General features: G+C 46.2%; 1 protein-coding gene across 3 annotated transcripts in view; it reads left to right on the forward strand.

Annotated features, from left to right (window-relative positions):
* Positions 1 to 16997, forward strand: part of ENOX1 (ecto-NOX disulfide-thiol exchanger 1) — a 560973-nt gene that overhangs the window by 463425 nt on the left and 80551 nt on the right. For all 3 annotated transcript variants that reach the window (XM_034665221.1, XM_034665223.1, XM_034665222.1), the window contains one exon: positions 6583 to 6767. In XM_034665221.1, coding sequence (XP_034521112.1) covers positions 6583 to 6767 — 185 coding nt within the window. The remainder of the gene's footprint in view (positions 1 to 6582; positions 6768 to 16997) is intronic.

Below are 16997 nucleotides of genomic sequence, written 5' to 3' on the forward strand. Positions count from 1 at the left end.
TGGCTGTCTCTCTCTGTCAAATAAATTAATAAAATCTTTAAAAAAAATAAAAATAAAAAAATAAAATAAAATAGGGGCTCACGCAGAGCACTCCCCAAACAGTGCCACACATGGAATGCTTTTTCTCTTTTAGCAACAAATTTGCCACGCACGTGGTGGTGGTCTTGGTTTCCCCCTCGCTCCAGCTCCAGCTCTGACCTGCACCTGGGCGACCCCAGTCCCGTACTGGAGGCTCTGCGGTCACACGTGCCGAGTGTAAACCCTGCACCCCCGCCCTGCTGCACAACCCTCGTGCCTCTCAAACCCAGCTCCATCAACCTGGACAATAGAAACAACACTCGTATTCACTCTCTCATGTTTTCGTGAAGCTGAGAGGAGATTGTGCAGGTGGCATGCTGAGCCCATGGCCTGGCTTGTCAGAACTGTTAGCAGTTACCGCCACCATTGCTGCGGCTGTGCTGTTGCTACTTTTATTAGGGGGAAATGGGGAAAGGAGAACTCTCGCCCTCACTCCGTAAAGAGGTGCTCAGGGCATAGGGGTGGAACTGGGGCAGGACGGCCCTCCCAGGTGCAGAGCATGGACCTGGGGCTCACACAGAAGAAGGTCAAGAAATCAGAACGGTAAGCCAAGCACCGCTCCAACTCAGGAACCAAGTGAGAGGGCGAGTGCGGGTCTGAGCTGCAGTTCTCAGTGTGCTCCCTGCCCCAGCGGCATGGGCAGCACTGGAGAGCCTGGAGGAATGCGCATTCTCCGGCTTCATCCTGGACACACCAAATTGCCAACTCTGGGGGGAGGGCCCAGAAGTCTGGGTTTCAACATGCCCACCAGGGGGTCCTGATGCAAGCCGTTACTGGGATTAGAGGAACACCAGCTATTTTACAAATAAATCCCACATCTCAGGGGCTTAACAACAACAACAAAAAGTTTATTCTTGAGCACAGAAGACTTCAAAGCAGATATTGTTGGTCTCTGGACGCCTTTCCTCCATGCCGTGATTCAGAGACCCAGGCCCATTCCAGCAGCGGGAAGAGACTGATTATTCAGAAGACACACATCACTCCCTCGTGCCCCACTGGTGAGAACGAGTCCCGTGGCAGCCTCTCAGGAGCAACACTGCCCTAAGCCAAGAAAAGCGTGAGTCTGGGTACCTAGCGTGCTGTCTCTGCAAGCTCCCCCCTCCCCCCAGGCAGCCTTCTAGGAGAGGTGGCATTCAGAGAGGCAGGTGGACCAGGGGGAGGAGCTCAGTCACCAGCCCACAGGGGCTGGTAGGCAACAGCTGCGGTGGGGGCGTCTTCCGGGTCTTGGATCCTTCCACAGCATCCTGTGTTCTGGACCTCTCAGCACAACTGCCTAGATGGGCAGCAGCTGACGAAATCCTCGGAAGAGGCTCTTTCCGTGTGGGAAAGAAACCCACGCTTGAGCAGCACCCTCCCAGCATGCCAGGAGGACGTCTGGCCGAGCGGTGGGAGAATGCTAAACACAGAGTTCCCCAAAGACACCTAGATGAACAGTTCTTGAGAGATCCAGATGTTGTTAGAAATAATATGTTAAAGTGTTTTATTATTTAGTTACATCTTGCCTGAGCATGAAAAAGATATTAACATACTGTCAGCTTACTGGGACATAACCCAAAATAACTTACATTCTTCATATAGTGCTAATTATTTTTCTGAGGCTGGCTCAGGCTAGTAAGAGAGAGATTTCCAGGCTTTCACCAGATTATTTACTTAAAGAAGTTAAGCATGCCACTATCTGTTCCCATGGAAACACAGTAAGTAATACAGGAGACACGAAGAGGTCACTTTGACCATAATTAATATAAAGAATAATGGTTTATATAGAATCCAGGAAAGGGTACAGCAACCTGCTGTAATACCTCCAAACCTCTCCTTTCAGCAGTGCCATTTGATCTTCGGATCAATTTTCCTGCACCAATGTCATTTGGTAATTGTAGTAGTCCAGGGCTAATTTTTGAAATGGAATTTAATCTTGGTTAGCAGAGTTGTTCTTATGTTGTTATTTCATTTGTGATCCAGTCAGAAAACTCCCAGTAACAGAAGTTTTCTAAGGTCTGAGCAGGTATAAATGGACACCTGCACTGGCCTTCCCCTTGGGTATGCCACAACTGCTGCTTTTTTTTTTTTCAAGATTCATCTTATTTATTTATTTGAGAGAGAGAGCGAGCACACATGCACCTGTGTGCAGGGGGGAGGGGCAGAGGGAGAGAATCTCAAGCAGACTCCCTGCTGAGCGTAGAGTCCCATGAGGGGATCGTTCTCACAACCCTGAGATGATGACCTGAGCAGAAATCAAGAGTCAGACGCTTAACCCTCTGAGCCACCCAGGCGCCCCGGGCCAAGCTTTTTGTGCAGAGCTTCTCAGTCATCTGTTGGTTGGTGAATGAATTAATGGTAATCCAGAGGCACCACTGGATTCAGGAGCCCCTTTATCATCACCGAAGGAAGATTTAAGTATATTCAGGAGAGTAGTTCACATTTGAAGTCTTATTGTAATCTTTTTTTATTATTATTGAAAATTGGTAGTCCGCATGTGGTGGCTCTTAGCTAAATATTCCATTTGTTGGAACATAGTGCACTCCTCAGGGATTCTTAGAAAAAGATGTATACTGTAGTTTATTTTTAATCCTTAAAGCTTATTTGAATAGTGAATTTGTTAGGTGGTCTCCCAAGGGTAAATTTTTATATCATGGAAGCTTGATTACACATTTTTCAAAACTGTTTAATACTGTGTCCCAGAAAGAACTAAAGAGTAAGAGAGAGAGAAATGAAAGAGTGGAACTTTCAAGTTTCTGAATTTTTAATATACTGAAAAAATGATATTAAGTTAGGAATTATCGAGGTTTGGGTTCTTTTAGAAACATAACGTAGTGTGTTCCAGGAAGCCTCATCTGAAGGGTGCATTCAGGGCTGCAACATGACATTGAATAATGTTTACAGACAGGTGGCCTGAAGTTAAGTGGAGTCAATATACAATTTCTCACCCTTTAGAAATAAATGCTTTGCTGTCACATGAGTAACCGTTTTTTTCCCAAATATCAAGCTTGAAATCGTTTAATCAGGAATATAAATTAGTTATATGCCTCAGTTATAAAAACGTTGATGGGATTGGCTATGGTATTGATTTGGGGGGGTTAGAGTTACAACTGCTGTGTTTTTTTTTTTAATATAATGATATCACATTCCTATTCCAGAAATGCAAACAGCATTGTCTCTTCCTTGGCAGAAACAGTGGTCACTCGGCTCAGCCAAGAGTAAGAACTGTCAGCAGTGCCATTCCACAGGCTTCTAAGAGAGCCCATGAAATAATGGATGGTGCACTTTCTTATACGTATTTACGTTCAGATAATTTATTTAAATAATGTTGCTGGCACATGCTTTATAGCTGCTTGCATTTTGCTACACAGATTTCAGCGTATCTTGCAGACTATGCAATTCATTTGGAAAATGTAATTTCCATCCCTGCATACTAATCGATTTCTTCACAAACACCTGCTATCAGTTATGATAATAAAAATGCCACTCTAAATTGAAAAAGGGCCAAATAGAGCTTCCTAAGGAAATGACTTAAGTGTCTTTGAATGCTACTAAATGTAGTAATGTGCTTATGTAGTGCCAACACTTTTTCCATCATTTGCATTTTCTGTAATTTTGCCCTATTACAGCATCCCTCTCAAACGATGCCTCATAGCCATTTCCTTGTGGATCGGTAAACTGAGTTGTCAGGAGTTGGTGTCGCGGGGTGTGGACAAGATCTGAAGTTGGGCTGCGTGATGTTAAAAAGCACTAGCTCATGCTCCTGGCCATACTCTGGTCATTTCTGATTTTCTAAGTCCCCCAAAACTGTAAAATTGGCTGCTCCTTGGTTTTGCACACACACGGACACCAAATACAATTCCCTTCATTCATTGTCTTCAGCCTCCAGTTCACTGCACGCACCATTGCCAAACTAATCTTACTAAATCACCATTTCATCATGTCCTTCCGCCGCTCAGGCACCTGGAGTGGTTCTCCGCTGGCTGCCGCACTGAATCGAAATCTCTAGCCTGACTTCTGAGCCCCTGTCCCCTCTCATCACCTGACATGGCTCACCTTTCTCTCACCGTCTCCAGCTCCAGACCAACACTTGCCTTTTGGATTGAGCTTCTCCTTCCTGCCCCAAAGAGTCTCCCTCCCATTCTCCGCCCTGGGCTTTTGCTTCTGCTCTTGGCTCAGGACTGAGATGTCCTTCCTCAGTCCTTGGGCTTCCAGCCTTAGAAGCCTTCTTTTATTCTGGTCTGTGTTTTCCTTTCTCTTCTCTGAGCTCCTACAGGATGTATTCCCTTGACACTAAGTCGCTCATTTATTTGTTCATTTAGCCAACATTCACTGAGTGCTTTTACTCAATGCCAGGCATCAGGGTCTTCCCTCTTCCCTGGAATGTGTTAGTTTCTTTACGAATGTGTCGGTTTCTCTGATATTCTGAGCTGCTTGAGAGAAGAAACATATTCTGGCTCTTCCTTTTGCGATCTAAGATGCCCAGACAGGCCTGGGCACAGAGTCCGTATGCAGTAAATGCTTGTTGACTAATTGATCCCTAATGGTTTGAGGTAGGGAATTTTCTGGTTAATTGCATGTTCTATTTGATTAGTCTTTCCATGTGTACTATACATAATCATTTTGCAAAGCAGAATACCATAAACCACTCAACTATAAAGCTGTTATTAACATAATTTGATGTTTGATATTTGAGGAGAGAATTCACTGGGGTGCCCGAGCACTTCTGTGAAGATCGATTCTCAATGTACTGTAATATGAAGGTAGGACACCCAGGGGCTGACCTCCAGCGCTCTCTGATTGGTTTTGGGGGGTGAGAGGTGGACATGAGCACACACTGAGAACCTGTGCACAGTAGGCCTCACAACCCACCCTTACAACCTGGAAGCCACTTCTCTGAAGAAGTTTCTGATAAATTTTGACACTTCTCTTCGCTTTTGTCTTGCTTACAACAGTAGAGCATGAATTTGCCCCGGGAGGAGGGAAAGTGTGGGACGCTGGTAGGAGAGTGGAGGAGAGAATTCTGGAGTAGTCTCAGACGGCCTGGTAAGAGCTAAACACATCTGGACTGGCAGAACAGCCCAGTGACTTGAAGGCTGGGTTTGCAGACTGTTCGTGCTACTTTTTAAAAAAGATGTATTGGGGCGCCTGGGTGGCACAGCGGTTAAGCGTCTGCCTTCGGCTCAGGGCGTGATCCTGGCATTGTGGGATCGAGCCCCACATCAGGCTCTTCTGCTATGAGCCTGCTTCTTCCTCTCCCACTCCCCCTGCTTGTGTTCCCTCTCTTGCTGGCTGTCTCTATCTCTGTAGAATAAATAAATAATCTTTAAAAAAATTAAAAAAATAAAAAAGATGTATTTATTCATTTTAAAGAGAGAGAGAGAGAACAAGTGGGGGTAGGGGTAGAGGGAGAGAATCTTCAAGCAGACTCCCTGCTGAGCGAGGAGCCCGACACCCCTGAGATCATGGCCTGAGCCGAAACCAAGAGTCGGACATTAAACAACTGAGCCACCCAGGTGCCGCAAGACTGTTCCTGCTACTTACTTTATGGGATGAGAGCGGTTCTCTAACTTCACTGTGCCTCACTTCTGTCATCTGTAAAGAGGGGGATTAAGAACAGACTTGCTGGGGATGGGGTGCAGTGATTTAGTCCATACGAAGCTCTGGGTCCAGTGCCTGTCACATGGTGGGCATCCAGCCGACTGTTCTCATCACCGGACAGGCCACAAAGCAGTAAGCTCAGTTGTTCCATACCATTCGCTCTTCTCTTTTATTCAGTCCCTGCTGTTTCTGAAGTTTTGAGATGTGGGAGATGCTGCTTTAACGGTTTCCGTCTCTCAGTAAGATGGAGATGTGAGTGAGGTCGGAATCCACACCTAGAGAGCTTCAGGCTCCGGGAAGGAGCATTCGAGTAACCCCTCAGCCTTGTAGGCAAGCGGAGTTTTAAACTGTTGGTGAAACAGACGGAACCAGGTTACCCCTCTGTTAGGAGTGAGCAAACAAGCTGTGCGATGTGTCCCAGCAGCCGTGTGGGGAGGAATGGCACGCATGTCCATTCCTCCCTCCCCGGGGATGCTGCCCCAGGCCACAACCTGTGGTTCAGCTGATTACTGCACAGAAGTGGCCCCGCGAGCCGCCAGGCCAGCCTGCAGAAACAGAGAGGACAGTAACGTAGTGGGTACGATTGTTGCCTGGAACGGTCGACACAGTCACCACCTAGCCACACATTCCGACTTCCGAGAGGGTGCCTCGGACTGGGAGGATAGGTCAAGAGACAGGACTCCGGAAGGTATGACTCCTGTGCCCTCAAGCACGATTCCTCTATGAAGACAGGACACATAGAATAGATAAAAATTCCCAAAGCAGTGCTGCCCACCAACCGCAGACCAAAGACCCCCGGGGGAGGCAAGGCCTTTGGATTTTGTTTCCGAGCGGGCCAAACGGTGAGAATGGGGCCCTTCCCACGAGAGGTCCCCCTCCGTCTAAGCAGGAAGGTGACTGACCTGAGCTGTTCTGTTTGTCTTCCAGCCCTGGCCGCTCAGGCCTACGCCCTCAAAGAGGAGAATGACAGCCTGCGCTGGCAGCTGGATGCCTACAGGAATGAGGTGGAGCTGCTGAAACAAGAGAAGGAGCAGCTCTTTCGCACAGAGGAGACCGTCACCAAGGACCAGCAGCTCCAGTTCCTGCAGCAGACCATGCAGGGCATGCAGCAGGTATCGGCCCCGCGTGTCTCCTCTTTCGTCTCGGGGAAAGGGACGTGTGTATGAAGTGGGAGTGACATGGCAGCCATGTGTCAGGAAAGGTGACGGAGAAGAAGGGACAGCGGACGCCCAGTGACAAGGAAAGCCGGGTGCTAATGGGTGCAGAGGGGCAGAATGTGGAGGAGCATCAGAGCGAAAGAAATACGTCGAAGAACTACAGCCTTGAGGTAGGAAGCTAGGGAAGGGAATCGAGGAGGTGGAGAGGTTTGCAGGTGGAATTTCGCCTCATGGCAAATGCTTAGAAAATCCATGACGCGAGTGTCTTGCCCTCTGAGAACTCCTCAGTTAAAAGCGTGCCAACGGGTTTTACAAACGTGCGGCAAGCTCGTGTCCAGGCTCCGTATAAGTGTAAACTCTGTTGTTTTCACGTCTTCTGGATTATACTTAGGATCTGGTCGGGTTTCGTGAACACGCTGTGGTGCCTAGTGCAGACAAGCTGACTGATGATTGATGGAACGGAGGAGGCACCAGGACGCACAACTTTAGAAACAGGGAGGTGTCTGTGCTTCTGGGGAGGCGCGCCAGACTGCAGCCTCCCACACCCAGCTAAAGATGTGTCTGTGGACGTTGTTAGGAAGAGCAGGAGCTGTGGGGCACTGGAGGAAGAAGGAGAAGGAGCACGGACTGCGGGGGTGAGGGGTTGAGGGGATGGGAGACCCCAGCACAGCAGTCAGGGAATAGAACCAAAGACTCATAGCGGGACCGAGATCCGAAAACAGCAAGGGGCATGTGATAGACATACGGTGTTCGAGCTTTCGCGTTACCTTAGAACAATACGGCATAAATTATCATCACACAGATTACCCCGCTGGATGTACAAACCTAACCATCTTTTCTGGGGGAAAAAAAAACTGTTTTTATTTAAAAAAGAGAAATGTAAGTAGAATGATGGGCAACTAAAGTATATGGTAAGTAGGATATTGTTTTAATTCCCCCATCCATATTGACTGCCCTCCAAGATCAGGAGCATGAATTGCCTACAAAAGTGTCTTAATGATTAGAGGTAACTGCTATGGAAGCATTAGCCAAGCAGGGAAAAAGAATTGAGAGGAAAGGGTATAAAAAAAGATGTGCAGACTGGGATATAAACAAGTTAATGACCAAGTCACAGAAATTATGTCTTAAACATCTCCTGCCATTTTAAAGCAATTTTTGAGTCTTGGCTCTCAGTCCCAACTGGTTGATGTTCACAATGTGTGTTAGACAAATCAGGGCGACTCAGAGGCCAGAGCCGGCCAGGAAAATGTCATTACAGCCGTCGCTCAGGTCCCTGCGCGTGGAAATGGCTGTAACAGCTGCCGTGCGAGGCTCCCGGGGTTGTCCATATGCCCCGACACTGGGTGTGTATGGGCGCCCCTGGCAGGAGGAGAGTCTGTCTGTCGATTCCCCCAGAGACGGTGATGCCAAACCAAGACCATTTCACACCCCCTGCAGTGGGTCCTCTTTTCCTCCAGGAAAGATCATCCCAGTTGCTCTACTAGTTGATAAAACTGTTACAGTGCTCAAAGATTCAAAGCTGAAAGAAGTCTGAGGAGGTCAGGATGAGCTTGTCGGTCAGGGAGAAGGACGCTAGGGGGTCCACGCCGGGCCCTGGGGGTGATGTGCCCGGTCCACACAGGAGCAGCGTGGGAAGTCACCGCGGAGCACAGCCCCTTGAAGGAGGTGTGCGGTGCTTGCAGCTTCTCAGACATTTGCAGCATCCTCTTGTCAGTAGGAAATGCACTTCGGTTTTGTTTTGTTTTGTGGAATTTGGTTTCGAACCATGGGGTTTGGTTTGAACAACGGTGTTGTCTCAATTCTAGAGGTTAGAAGTGCCAGGTCAAGGTGTCAGAAGGGTGGGCTCTTCCCAGGGCCGTGAGGGAGAATTTGCTCCGCGTCCCGTCCCCTAGCTTCCGGCGCTTTGCTGGCAGTCTCTGGTGTGCTTTGGCTTGTAGACACGTCACCCTGCTTTCCCCCTTCGTCCTCCCATAGCGCTCCTGCCGTGCACCTCAGCGTCCACGTTTCTGCTTTTCATAAGGACGCGATTTGTATAGGCCTGAGGGGCCCATGCTGTTCCAGTAGGACCTCATCTGGACTCATCAGACCCACAATGACTCGTTTCCAAATAACATCACATTCTGAGGCACAGGGGGCTAGGATTTCAACATGGAAATCTTGAGGGGACATAATTCAATCACCAATAGACACACGGTAGGTAAATGTATTTGTTGAATGTAGGAGTCATGGACGGAAGCACAGAGGCAAGGACTAACATTGGAGCCTGTGGTGAGCTCCGGACTCTTGGACCGTAAATAGCAAGCCGACGTCCTAGAGGTTTGTGTAGCTCCTCTTAGTGCTTGGGGAGCACTCACCCAGTGGCCGCGGCTGTGATTGTAACTTTTAGTGGTTATTAGGTGGATGCGTGGCCGTCTCGGTGGCAGCACATCTTTAACAGAGTTCTAACATGTGCGCTTTGTAAGAATCAATTTCTACCTTCGTATCATTTTGAATAAATTACCACAACTTGCTAATTTGAGCCCTACCACAAAGAATTCTGCTGATTTTTAAATTTACTCTCAATCTGCCCATGATCCACTTTCCTAATTAGAAAACCATGATCTCACAGGGAAGTCAACAGCTAGAGGAGAGGTCAGCCTCCCACATGTTGTTGTTTTAGCAACGGATCTATGGGAAATTATTTCTGTAACAAACAAAAGAAAACACAGTCTTCACAGCCTTAAATCTAGCATACCATTTTTAGAATTGCCCTCAAGTTTAGCCGAAAAGTTTTTACCCTTTCTTCTTTTAATCCCTGAAAGATATTTTCACTGACGTTATAGTTTCTCTTATGTTCACGAAGAAAACATTACGGGCAGGGGTCCTAAGGCTGAAAACCCTTGGGTGACTTAGTCTGGTTGTTTCTGAGTCTACCCCTATATTACATGTGAGTCACCATTTAATATTAGAGATTTCACACAAAAGGAAATAATAGCTTGTATCCATGGTAACGGCGTAGCCTTTACCTGATCTTAAGCCGGCAGTGAAGTTAACCTGTGTCTGCCACAAGGAGAGTGAGGTTGTTGGCTTTCATTTGTATCTTTAGGTTTACAGGGAAAGGATATACCTTATCTTAAACTCTCATTTATCTTCCAATTATCACACGGAATTTGTTGAGGCAAAATCTACATATAATAAAAATACTCTTTTTAGGGCGGTAGTTCTATGAATTTCCACGAATTGGTACCCTCATGAAACCACTACCACAATCAATATATAAAATTGTTCTCTCACCCCCCAAAAATGGCCTTATCCCCCTTTTTAGTCAACCCGACTGCCAGCGACCACCGATTCGTTTTCTACCCCTGATGGTTTTGCCTTTTCCAGAATGTTGTGTAAGTGGAATTACACAGAATGAACTTCCGATTCTGGCCTCTCTCGGCTAGCATGATGATTTTGAGATGGCTCCACATCGCCTCGCCGTACGTGTCGGTAGTTCATACCTTTTTATACTGAGTAGTATCCCAGTGTGAGGAAAAGCCATAATTTATCTAGTCACCAGTCAGCGAACATTTGGGTGGTTTCCTCTTTGGGGCTAAGATGACTAAGTGTGCCGCAGACATTCATTTACAGACTTTTTGTTTGGACATAATTGTTCATTTCACTTGGGTAAATACCTAGGACTAGAATTGCTGGGTCATATGGTAACTGTGTTTAACTTCTTTAAGAAACTGCTGGCCCGTTTCCCAAAGTGTCTGTACCATCATGTATCTCTGTGGGGTACAGGAAAATTCCACTTGTTCTGCATACGTGTCAGTCAGTACTTGGTAAAGTCGGTCTGTTTTGTTTTGTTTTATCTTTTTTAGCCACCCTAGGAAGTGTATCTCATTATGGTTTCAACCACACCTAAATTTAAACAATACTTGTGTTTTCATTCATGAGGATAGGTCAATATATCATATTTTTAAATAACCAATTTAAAAATCAATTCCTTTTGAAGCCTTTTGTAAATCATATTGACAGGACTGGTAAATAGTCACATAACAACAGGATCCCATTATTAGCTGCCGATCATAAAACAGTGTGTGACTGATGATGATTGTGTCAGAAGGTCCCTCATAAATACTTTGAGCCAATGCTTTTTAATAGTGTTAGCAAATGTCATCTGAAGACCAGCCGTCTTTAGGCCAGTAAACCATTGGCCCATGTAGAGCAGTGGATTTCTAACACTCTTGGCTTGACATTAGTTAAAGACCAGGGCTAGTCAGCTGTCTTGACAACTTTTATTTAGCGAGATCAGGACAAAACTAGTTGGAAAAGAGAATGATTATGATCGGCAGCATTTTCGAAATTAACTGGTAAGTGTTTTTCTCCTTATGCTGAAAAAGGAATATCTGCATGATTTTTCTGTATATGTATTATAAACCTCACTAATCTAGACTAATTCTACAGAAGGAAACAGAGACATATAATGCTATTATTTTCCTAAAATATATAGTAACCCCAGCTAGTTTGGCCAAATGTTGCTCAAGAACTGGTCTTCAGGGCAGATATTAAGAAATAAATGAAAGTGTGTTGAAATGACATCAGTGAGTGTATCTGACCACTTAAGTAAAGCCTGTCTCCCGAAATCCTCTATAAACTATTCAGTTGCCTAGTAAGTACTTTTTAAAAGAGATAATGACGGCTCCTGGGTAGCTCAGTGGGCTAGGCAGCCGACTCTTGATTTTGACTCAGGTCATGATCTCAGGATCTAGGGATCAAGCCCCATGTCAGGCTCTGTGTTCAGTGGGGAGTCTGCTCGAGGACAGTCTCTCTCCCTCTGCTCCTCTCCCAGCTCGCTCGTTCTCTGTCTCTGAAATAAATAAATCTAAACATACATACATAAAAAAGACAATGAAAAGCTTGTGCTCATTTCCTCCCCCATGTTCCCATGCAGTGAAGTCTCGTGCACACATGTCAAAGCCAGGAGTGGTGGCGTAGGTGGTGGTGATGGTGGCCATGGGGCAAAAGGCGGCTGCGGTGGGGGACGGTAGTGTTTGTGACCATTAGAAAATTTTAGGGAAAGACCAGTAAAATGAACACATCCAGGAAAATTTCAGAGGATTTAAAACAAATTTTTTTTTCTAAAACGTAAAAAGCACGTTCGTTAAAAATTATAAAAATCCTCGGAAGCCCAGCAGGCCTGCTGCTCCCAGCAGGCTTCACGAGGTGGTGCTGGGAAGAGCCCAGGAAAGGTTCTAGAGGCAAAGAACACGGACAGATGTAGCAGGAGTTTGCAACAGCAGTGTCTCCGTTTCCTTGATAATTTTTCACTTTTGTTTTCCATTTTTATTTTCTTTCTGAAATGCCCACCAGTCAGATAACAGACCTTTACGAGGCTGATGCTTATGTGCCCGTTACCGTTTTTCTCCTGTTATCTGTTTAAACTGTATCTTTTATCCTTTCCCCTGAAGTTTCTGTTTGATCACCGTGTTATTTTATTTCCAAGCGTTTTTTTTTCTTCTTCCATTATTGCCTCTTTGCACACTCTTATTCTTTTGGTTTCAGTATCTTCTCAAATCTTTTTGAGAATACTAATTAGAATGCTTTCAATTCTGTTTGTTCCTGAGTCATTTCTATCTACTCTTGGATTGGGTCTTTGGTGCTGTGTCTCAGTCTGTCTCCTTGGTGCTGCAGGTTTCTTCTCGTGGGGTGGTGTTGGCTGGTGTGCTTCCATTTGGCAGTGTGGGGATGACTTCCCCGGGGAGCCCTGGCAGCAGGCGTGCTCGGGACTGGGTACCACTCTCCTCCCCAGCCCGGGGCTCCTCCTCCCATGCGGGGGTGCTTGACTGCCAGGCTTCACTTGCCAGACAGTTGGGGGATCCCACAAATGCCAGAATCTGTCCTACGTGAGAACTCCCTGGAAGTCCCTTCCCATTCTCTCTGCTCTTTTAAGTTCATTCACTGACAGCCAGCTTAATTGAGTTTCCGGAGGAAGGAAAACCGAAGAGCAGACACACATGTTCTGTGTCTGACATCTGAAACAAGAACCTGTTTCAGGGGCTTTGAACTTCAGTCCTCTGATGAATTCTCTTTGTCTTTTTTCTTTTTTCTTTTTTTTAAGATTTTATTTATTTATTTGACAGAGAGCGAGCACATGCAGAGGGAGAGGGACAGGGAGAAGCAGGATCCCCACTGAACAAGGAGCTCAACTCGAGAATTGATCCCAAGACTCTGGGATCATGACCTGAGCCAAAGGCAGATGCTTAACTGACTGAGCCACCCAGGCACCCCTGATGAATTCTTGGTTAAGCTGTGAACCGGTGAGGGGGACAGGGGTAGAGTATCGCAAATTATTCAGGCTGTCCAGAACTCTACAGGGAAAGCAAGAGCAGTGAGCACATTTTACAGATGTCTAAAAGGAATGGACTTGGGGACTTAAGGCAGCATGTTTTGGAGTAAAGACAGCTGCTTCAGGACGAGGGGGCAGTTACACAAATTAGGAGGGTTTTAGGTTGAAGGAAAGGGAGACAAATAGGAAGCTGAAATATGGAAAATGGTTAACATTTATCCACTCTGTTTTGGTTTTTTGTCCTGGAGGAGTGAAAGTGGGTAATTGAGAAAAAAGTCCTGATGGGATGGGGGGGGGCGGGGCAAGCATCAGCTCAAACGTCTATGCAGAGTAGAGGAATAGAAGCTGTTCTAGAGGGAAGGAGGAGAAAGATACCCATCACCGGCCTATCCCAATCCCCCACCCCACCCCTGAAGCCCGAAGTTTGTTTCCCAGAGTCCCTAGTCTCTCATGGTTCATTCCCCCTTCTGTTTACCCCCATAACATAATAAAAAATTATTTAAAAAATCAGGTTAGCAGGAAGATAATAAAATTTGAAAAGACTTCATATACTAGAAACTATTAATGCTTTTGTGTGCTAAGTTAGAATAAAATCCTTTCTAATAAAAAAAAAAGGAGAAAGATATGCAGAGGTCACGGAAGACACAGTGGGAAGAACAGTTCTTCTATAGTTAAAAAAAATAAGGAAAATGATATGAACATAAACATAGAAAAAAAAGGGAAAGAGACATTTTTCTAAAAGAAGATATTCAACATTTTTGTAATAAATTATATTTTAAGAGCTTTTATGAAATATTTAGACAAGTGAACTAAGAGTTGATTAGTTTGGAATTTCAGCTACAACGTATTATGGGGATTCCTTCTCAGTAGGGTTTATGAACTTCAAAAATGTTCAGTTAGAAGGAAGAAATAAGGCATACATCATGATCTGGTTGTTTACTCATTCAGGAAGAAGCCTATAACAACATTATCATAATATCTTTAATATACGAAAACATCAGTGCAGAAAATAATTTGGTATCACTGGACAGGGCAAGAAAATCACATTATTAAAAAAAAAAGAAAATCGCATTATTACAGTGTAGAGAAAGAGGCTTTCTTTTGGACTTTCATGTGTAAGCAGTAAAACCTTTCATCTTAAAAAGTTCAAAAAATAGGTGTGTACATACACACACACACACAAATCTGGAATTTGGACAAGTGATAGCTACAGAGACATACCTTGTGTTGATTTGTTCTATTTCAACTTCCTCACGGACATCTTTTTCTTTCTGAATAGAAAACAACTCCTAAGACATTGCCCACATTCATATTAAAACTCTTTGACATTTTACTAGAATCAGAAAGCGTATAAAACATACACATCTCTCAGATGATGCAGCTTGGACATGAAGGTCTGCCACAGCCGAATTTGGGGTCCACTATAGTCTTCCTTTTTTTTTTTTTTCCCTTTGGTACTTCACTTCCTCAGAGTGCGTACTTTCATTTTCTACCCATTGTTGAGCCAGGCGTCTTGGGGTGATGCATTGTGATGGCAGCCCATGAGACAGTGATGATAATCCTCATTTACAATTCAGCGGCACCTTCCATGAAGCTGCTTCAGAGTCCCATGTAGAGTTCCCGCCGGCGGCGTGTGTATTTTCTGGCATTTGCAGATTGCAGTCCCCGGCACATCTGAAGAGTGTGCATATCCCACCCAGGTGTGAGACTCTTGGAGGTCATTAGGTATGTTTAGAACCAGAAATAGAAACCGATTCTTGGGGGCGCCTGGGTGGCTCAGTCGGTTAAGCATCTGCCTTTGGCTCGATTCATGGTCCTAGGGTCCTGGGATCGAACCCTCCGTCAGGCTCCCTGCTCAGCAGAAGCCTGCGTCTCCCTCTCCCTGCCACTCCTTCGGCTTGTGCTCTCTCTCTCTCTCCGACAAATAAATAAAACCTTTAAAGAAAAAAAGGAAGGAAGGAAGGAAGGAAGGAAGGAAGGAAGGAAGGAAGGAAGGAAAGAAAGAAAGAAAGAGAAAAACCGATTCTCCGATTCTTGGCCTAGCACTTTCCATTACAAACCCCTACCTGTTCGAAATGATCATACCTTCATACCTGACATCCGCACTGGGGTCGGAAAGTTTTAAAAGCACATTCCCATTTGACTCTGGACAAGATAGGAAAACGGGAAGCAAAGATAAGGGAAGGGAAACCTCCCTGAGTTTATTTTTTAGGCAGTTTCAGAGAGGATGGGCCATGGGGTATCTTGCGGTTTTCACTGGACAGAGCCCATAAGACAAGGAGGGAGATCAGCAAGCCGCCTCTCTGGCGACAGAGCGGTGGCAGCTTTTGCACAAGGACATGAAAACCCTGAACCAGTAGAAGGAAAGTTGGCTCCAGCCTGTTTTCTGTACAGCTTTGCGTCAGTCAGCCCGTCTGAACCTCGCATTCTTCCTGTGGACGATGGGTGCACCGCCCTCGGTCAGGGGCTTTTGCAATCAAACGAGATCGCCTACGTGAACAGTCTGGACAGCTATTATATGAAGCGCGAGTGCCCCATTTTACGTAAAAATATGAAGAAATGTAAAGGTTTAAGAGAAGACCCGGGATTGCAGAGCAAGTCTGGACAAATCCAAGTGGGAGTTTCCTGATAGTGGGGTGGCCCCCCCCGCCGTTGTGCCTACACCCCTTCCCCGCGAGACCCATCCCCAGTGCTCACTCACGTCACTGTCCCCAGGGCTCACAGCTCAGGAGCACTTGGACACTGAGTGGCTTATGTCAGCTTCTCAGGTAGGAAATGGAGACCGAGAGATGTCCAGTGACTCGTCCAGGGTACAGCATGTTCCTGGCAGACTCGGAACGCCAGCCCAGGTCTGTCTGTCACAACCCCTGCCTGCATTCTGTCTATTGCTCCAAAACTTCCCACAGGGTGACTCTGGAAGTGGTGTTCCAGACCTGTGGTCAGCAGGAGAGCAGAAGAGCAGAGAGCTCGGCCTTCCTGTGCCTGTCGATTGCTAGAAATATTACTGGCAAGAACCCACTGCCTATTTTCTGACTGTGCCATAACCCCGGATTTGGTCTTCCCATTAGCAGAGTTAAGAGCTAGCAAAAAGAAAATAACATACATGTGGCTTTTTTTTATTAAATGTGAACTTGGAAAATAAATCTCTTCACTTTGGGGAAGGGAAGAAGAAGCCCTAATAAAATTTAACTCTGGGAGGCTTCATCTCATAATTAGTTACCCTGCTCTTCCATTAATTAATGTGATCATCAAATGCATCCTCATTAGTAATCATCCCTACTAAAATAATGAGGCTAGCAGCCGAATCAGTGTAGGAGCCAGGAGTAGGAGTAATGACATTGCCCTGCAGACCATTAAAATGGTTTGGCTTCTACCTTTGACTGCTTTCCCCGACATCTGCCAGGGGAGCTAGGGAATCTCCCGTAGCCTTGCAGCCATTCCCGGGATAAAGCAGCTCTGCTTTCCCGGCGCCTGTCAGCTGCAGGCCTGGGATGACCTTTGAACGACCCCTCCCTTCCTCCACCTCCTTTGGAAATTGCCTCCCGACTTCAAGGCCCTATCACACCAAGAGTACCAGATTTATAGTGAAATGGATCTTTTCTTAAATGCAGTAAATCAAAATGGGCTTCAGCTGCAGACCCGCACTGGCCTTTCCGTCCGTCGGACGTTGTCGTCTCTCCCCCCAGCCACAGACGCTGAAATGAATCCCTGTGCTCTGGCCTTGACTCCTTCTCTCCGCCGTCTGCCAGCACACAGGGGCAGCCTGCCCGCGGCACCGCCGCCTGTATAAGGCAGGTGTCAAGCTCCCGGCCAGACTGCTGTCATTATCCGGCTCTCAAACTGGGCTGCGTGGGGAGGGAACCAGGCCCCAG

The sequence above is a fragment of the Ailuropoda melanoleuca genome, chromosome 7, assembly GCF_002007445.2.
Source record: "Ailuropoda melanoleuca isolate Jingjing chromosome 7, ASM200744v2, whole genome shotgun sequence".
NCBI classification, from domain to species: domain Eukaryota; kingdom Metazoa; phylum Chordata; class Mammalia; order Carnivora; family Ursidae; genus Ailuropoda; species Ailuropoda melanoleuca.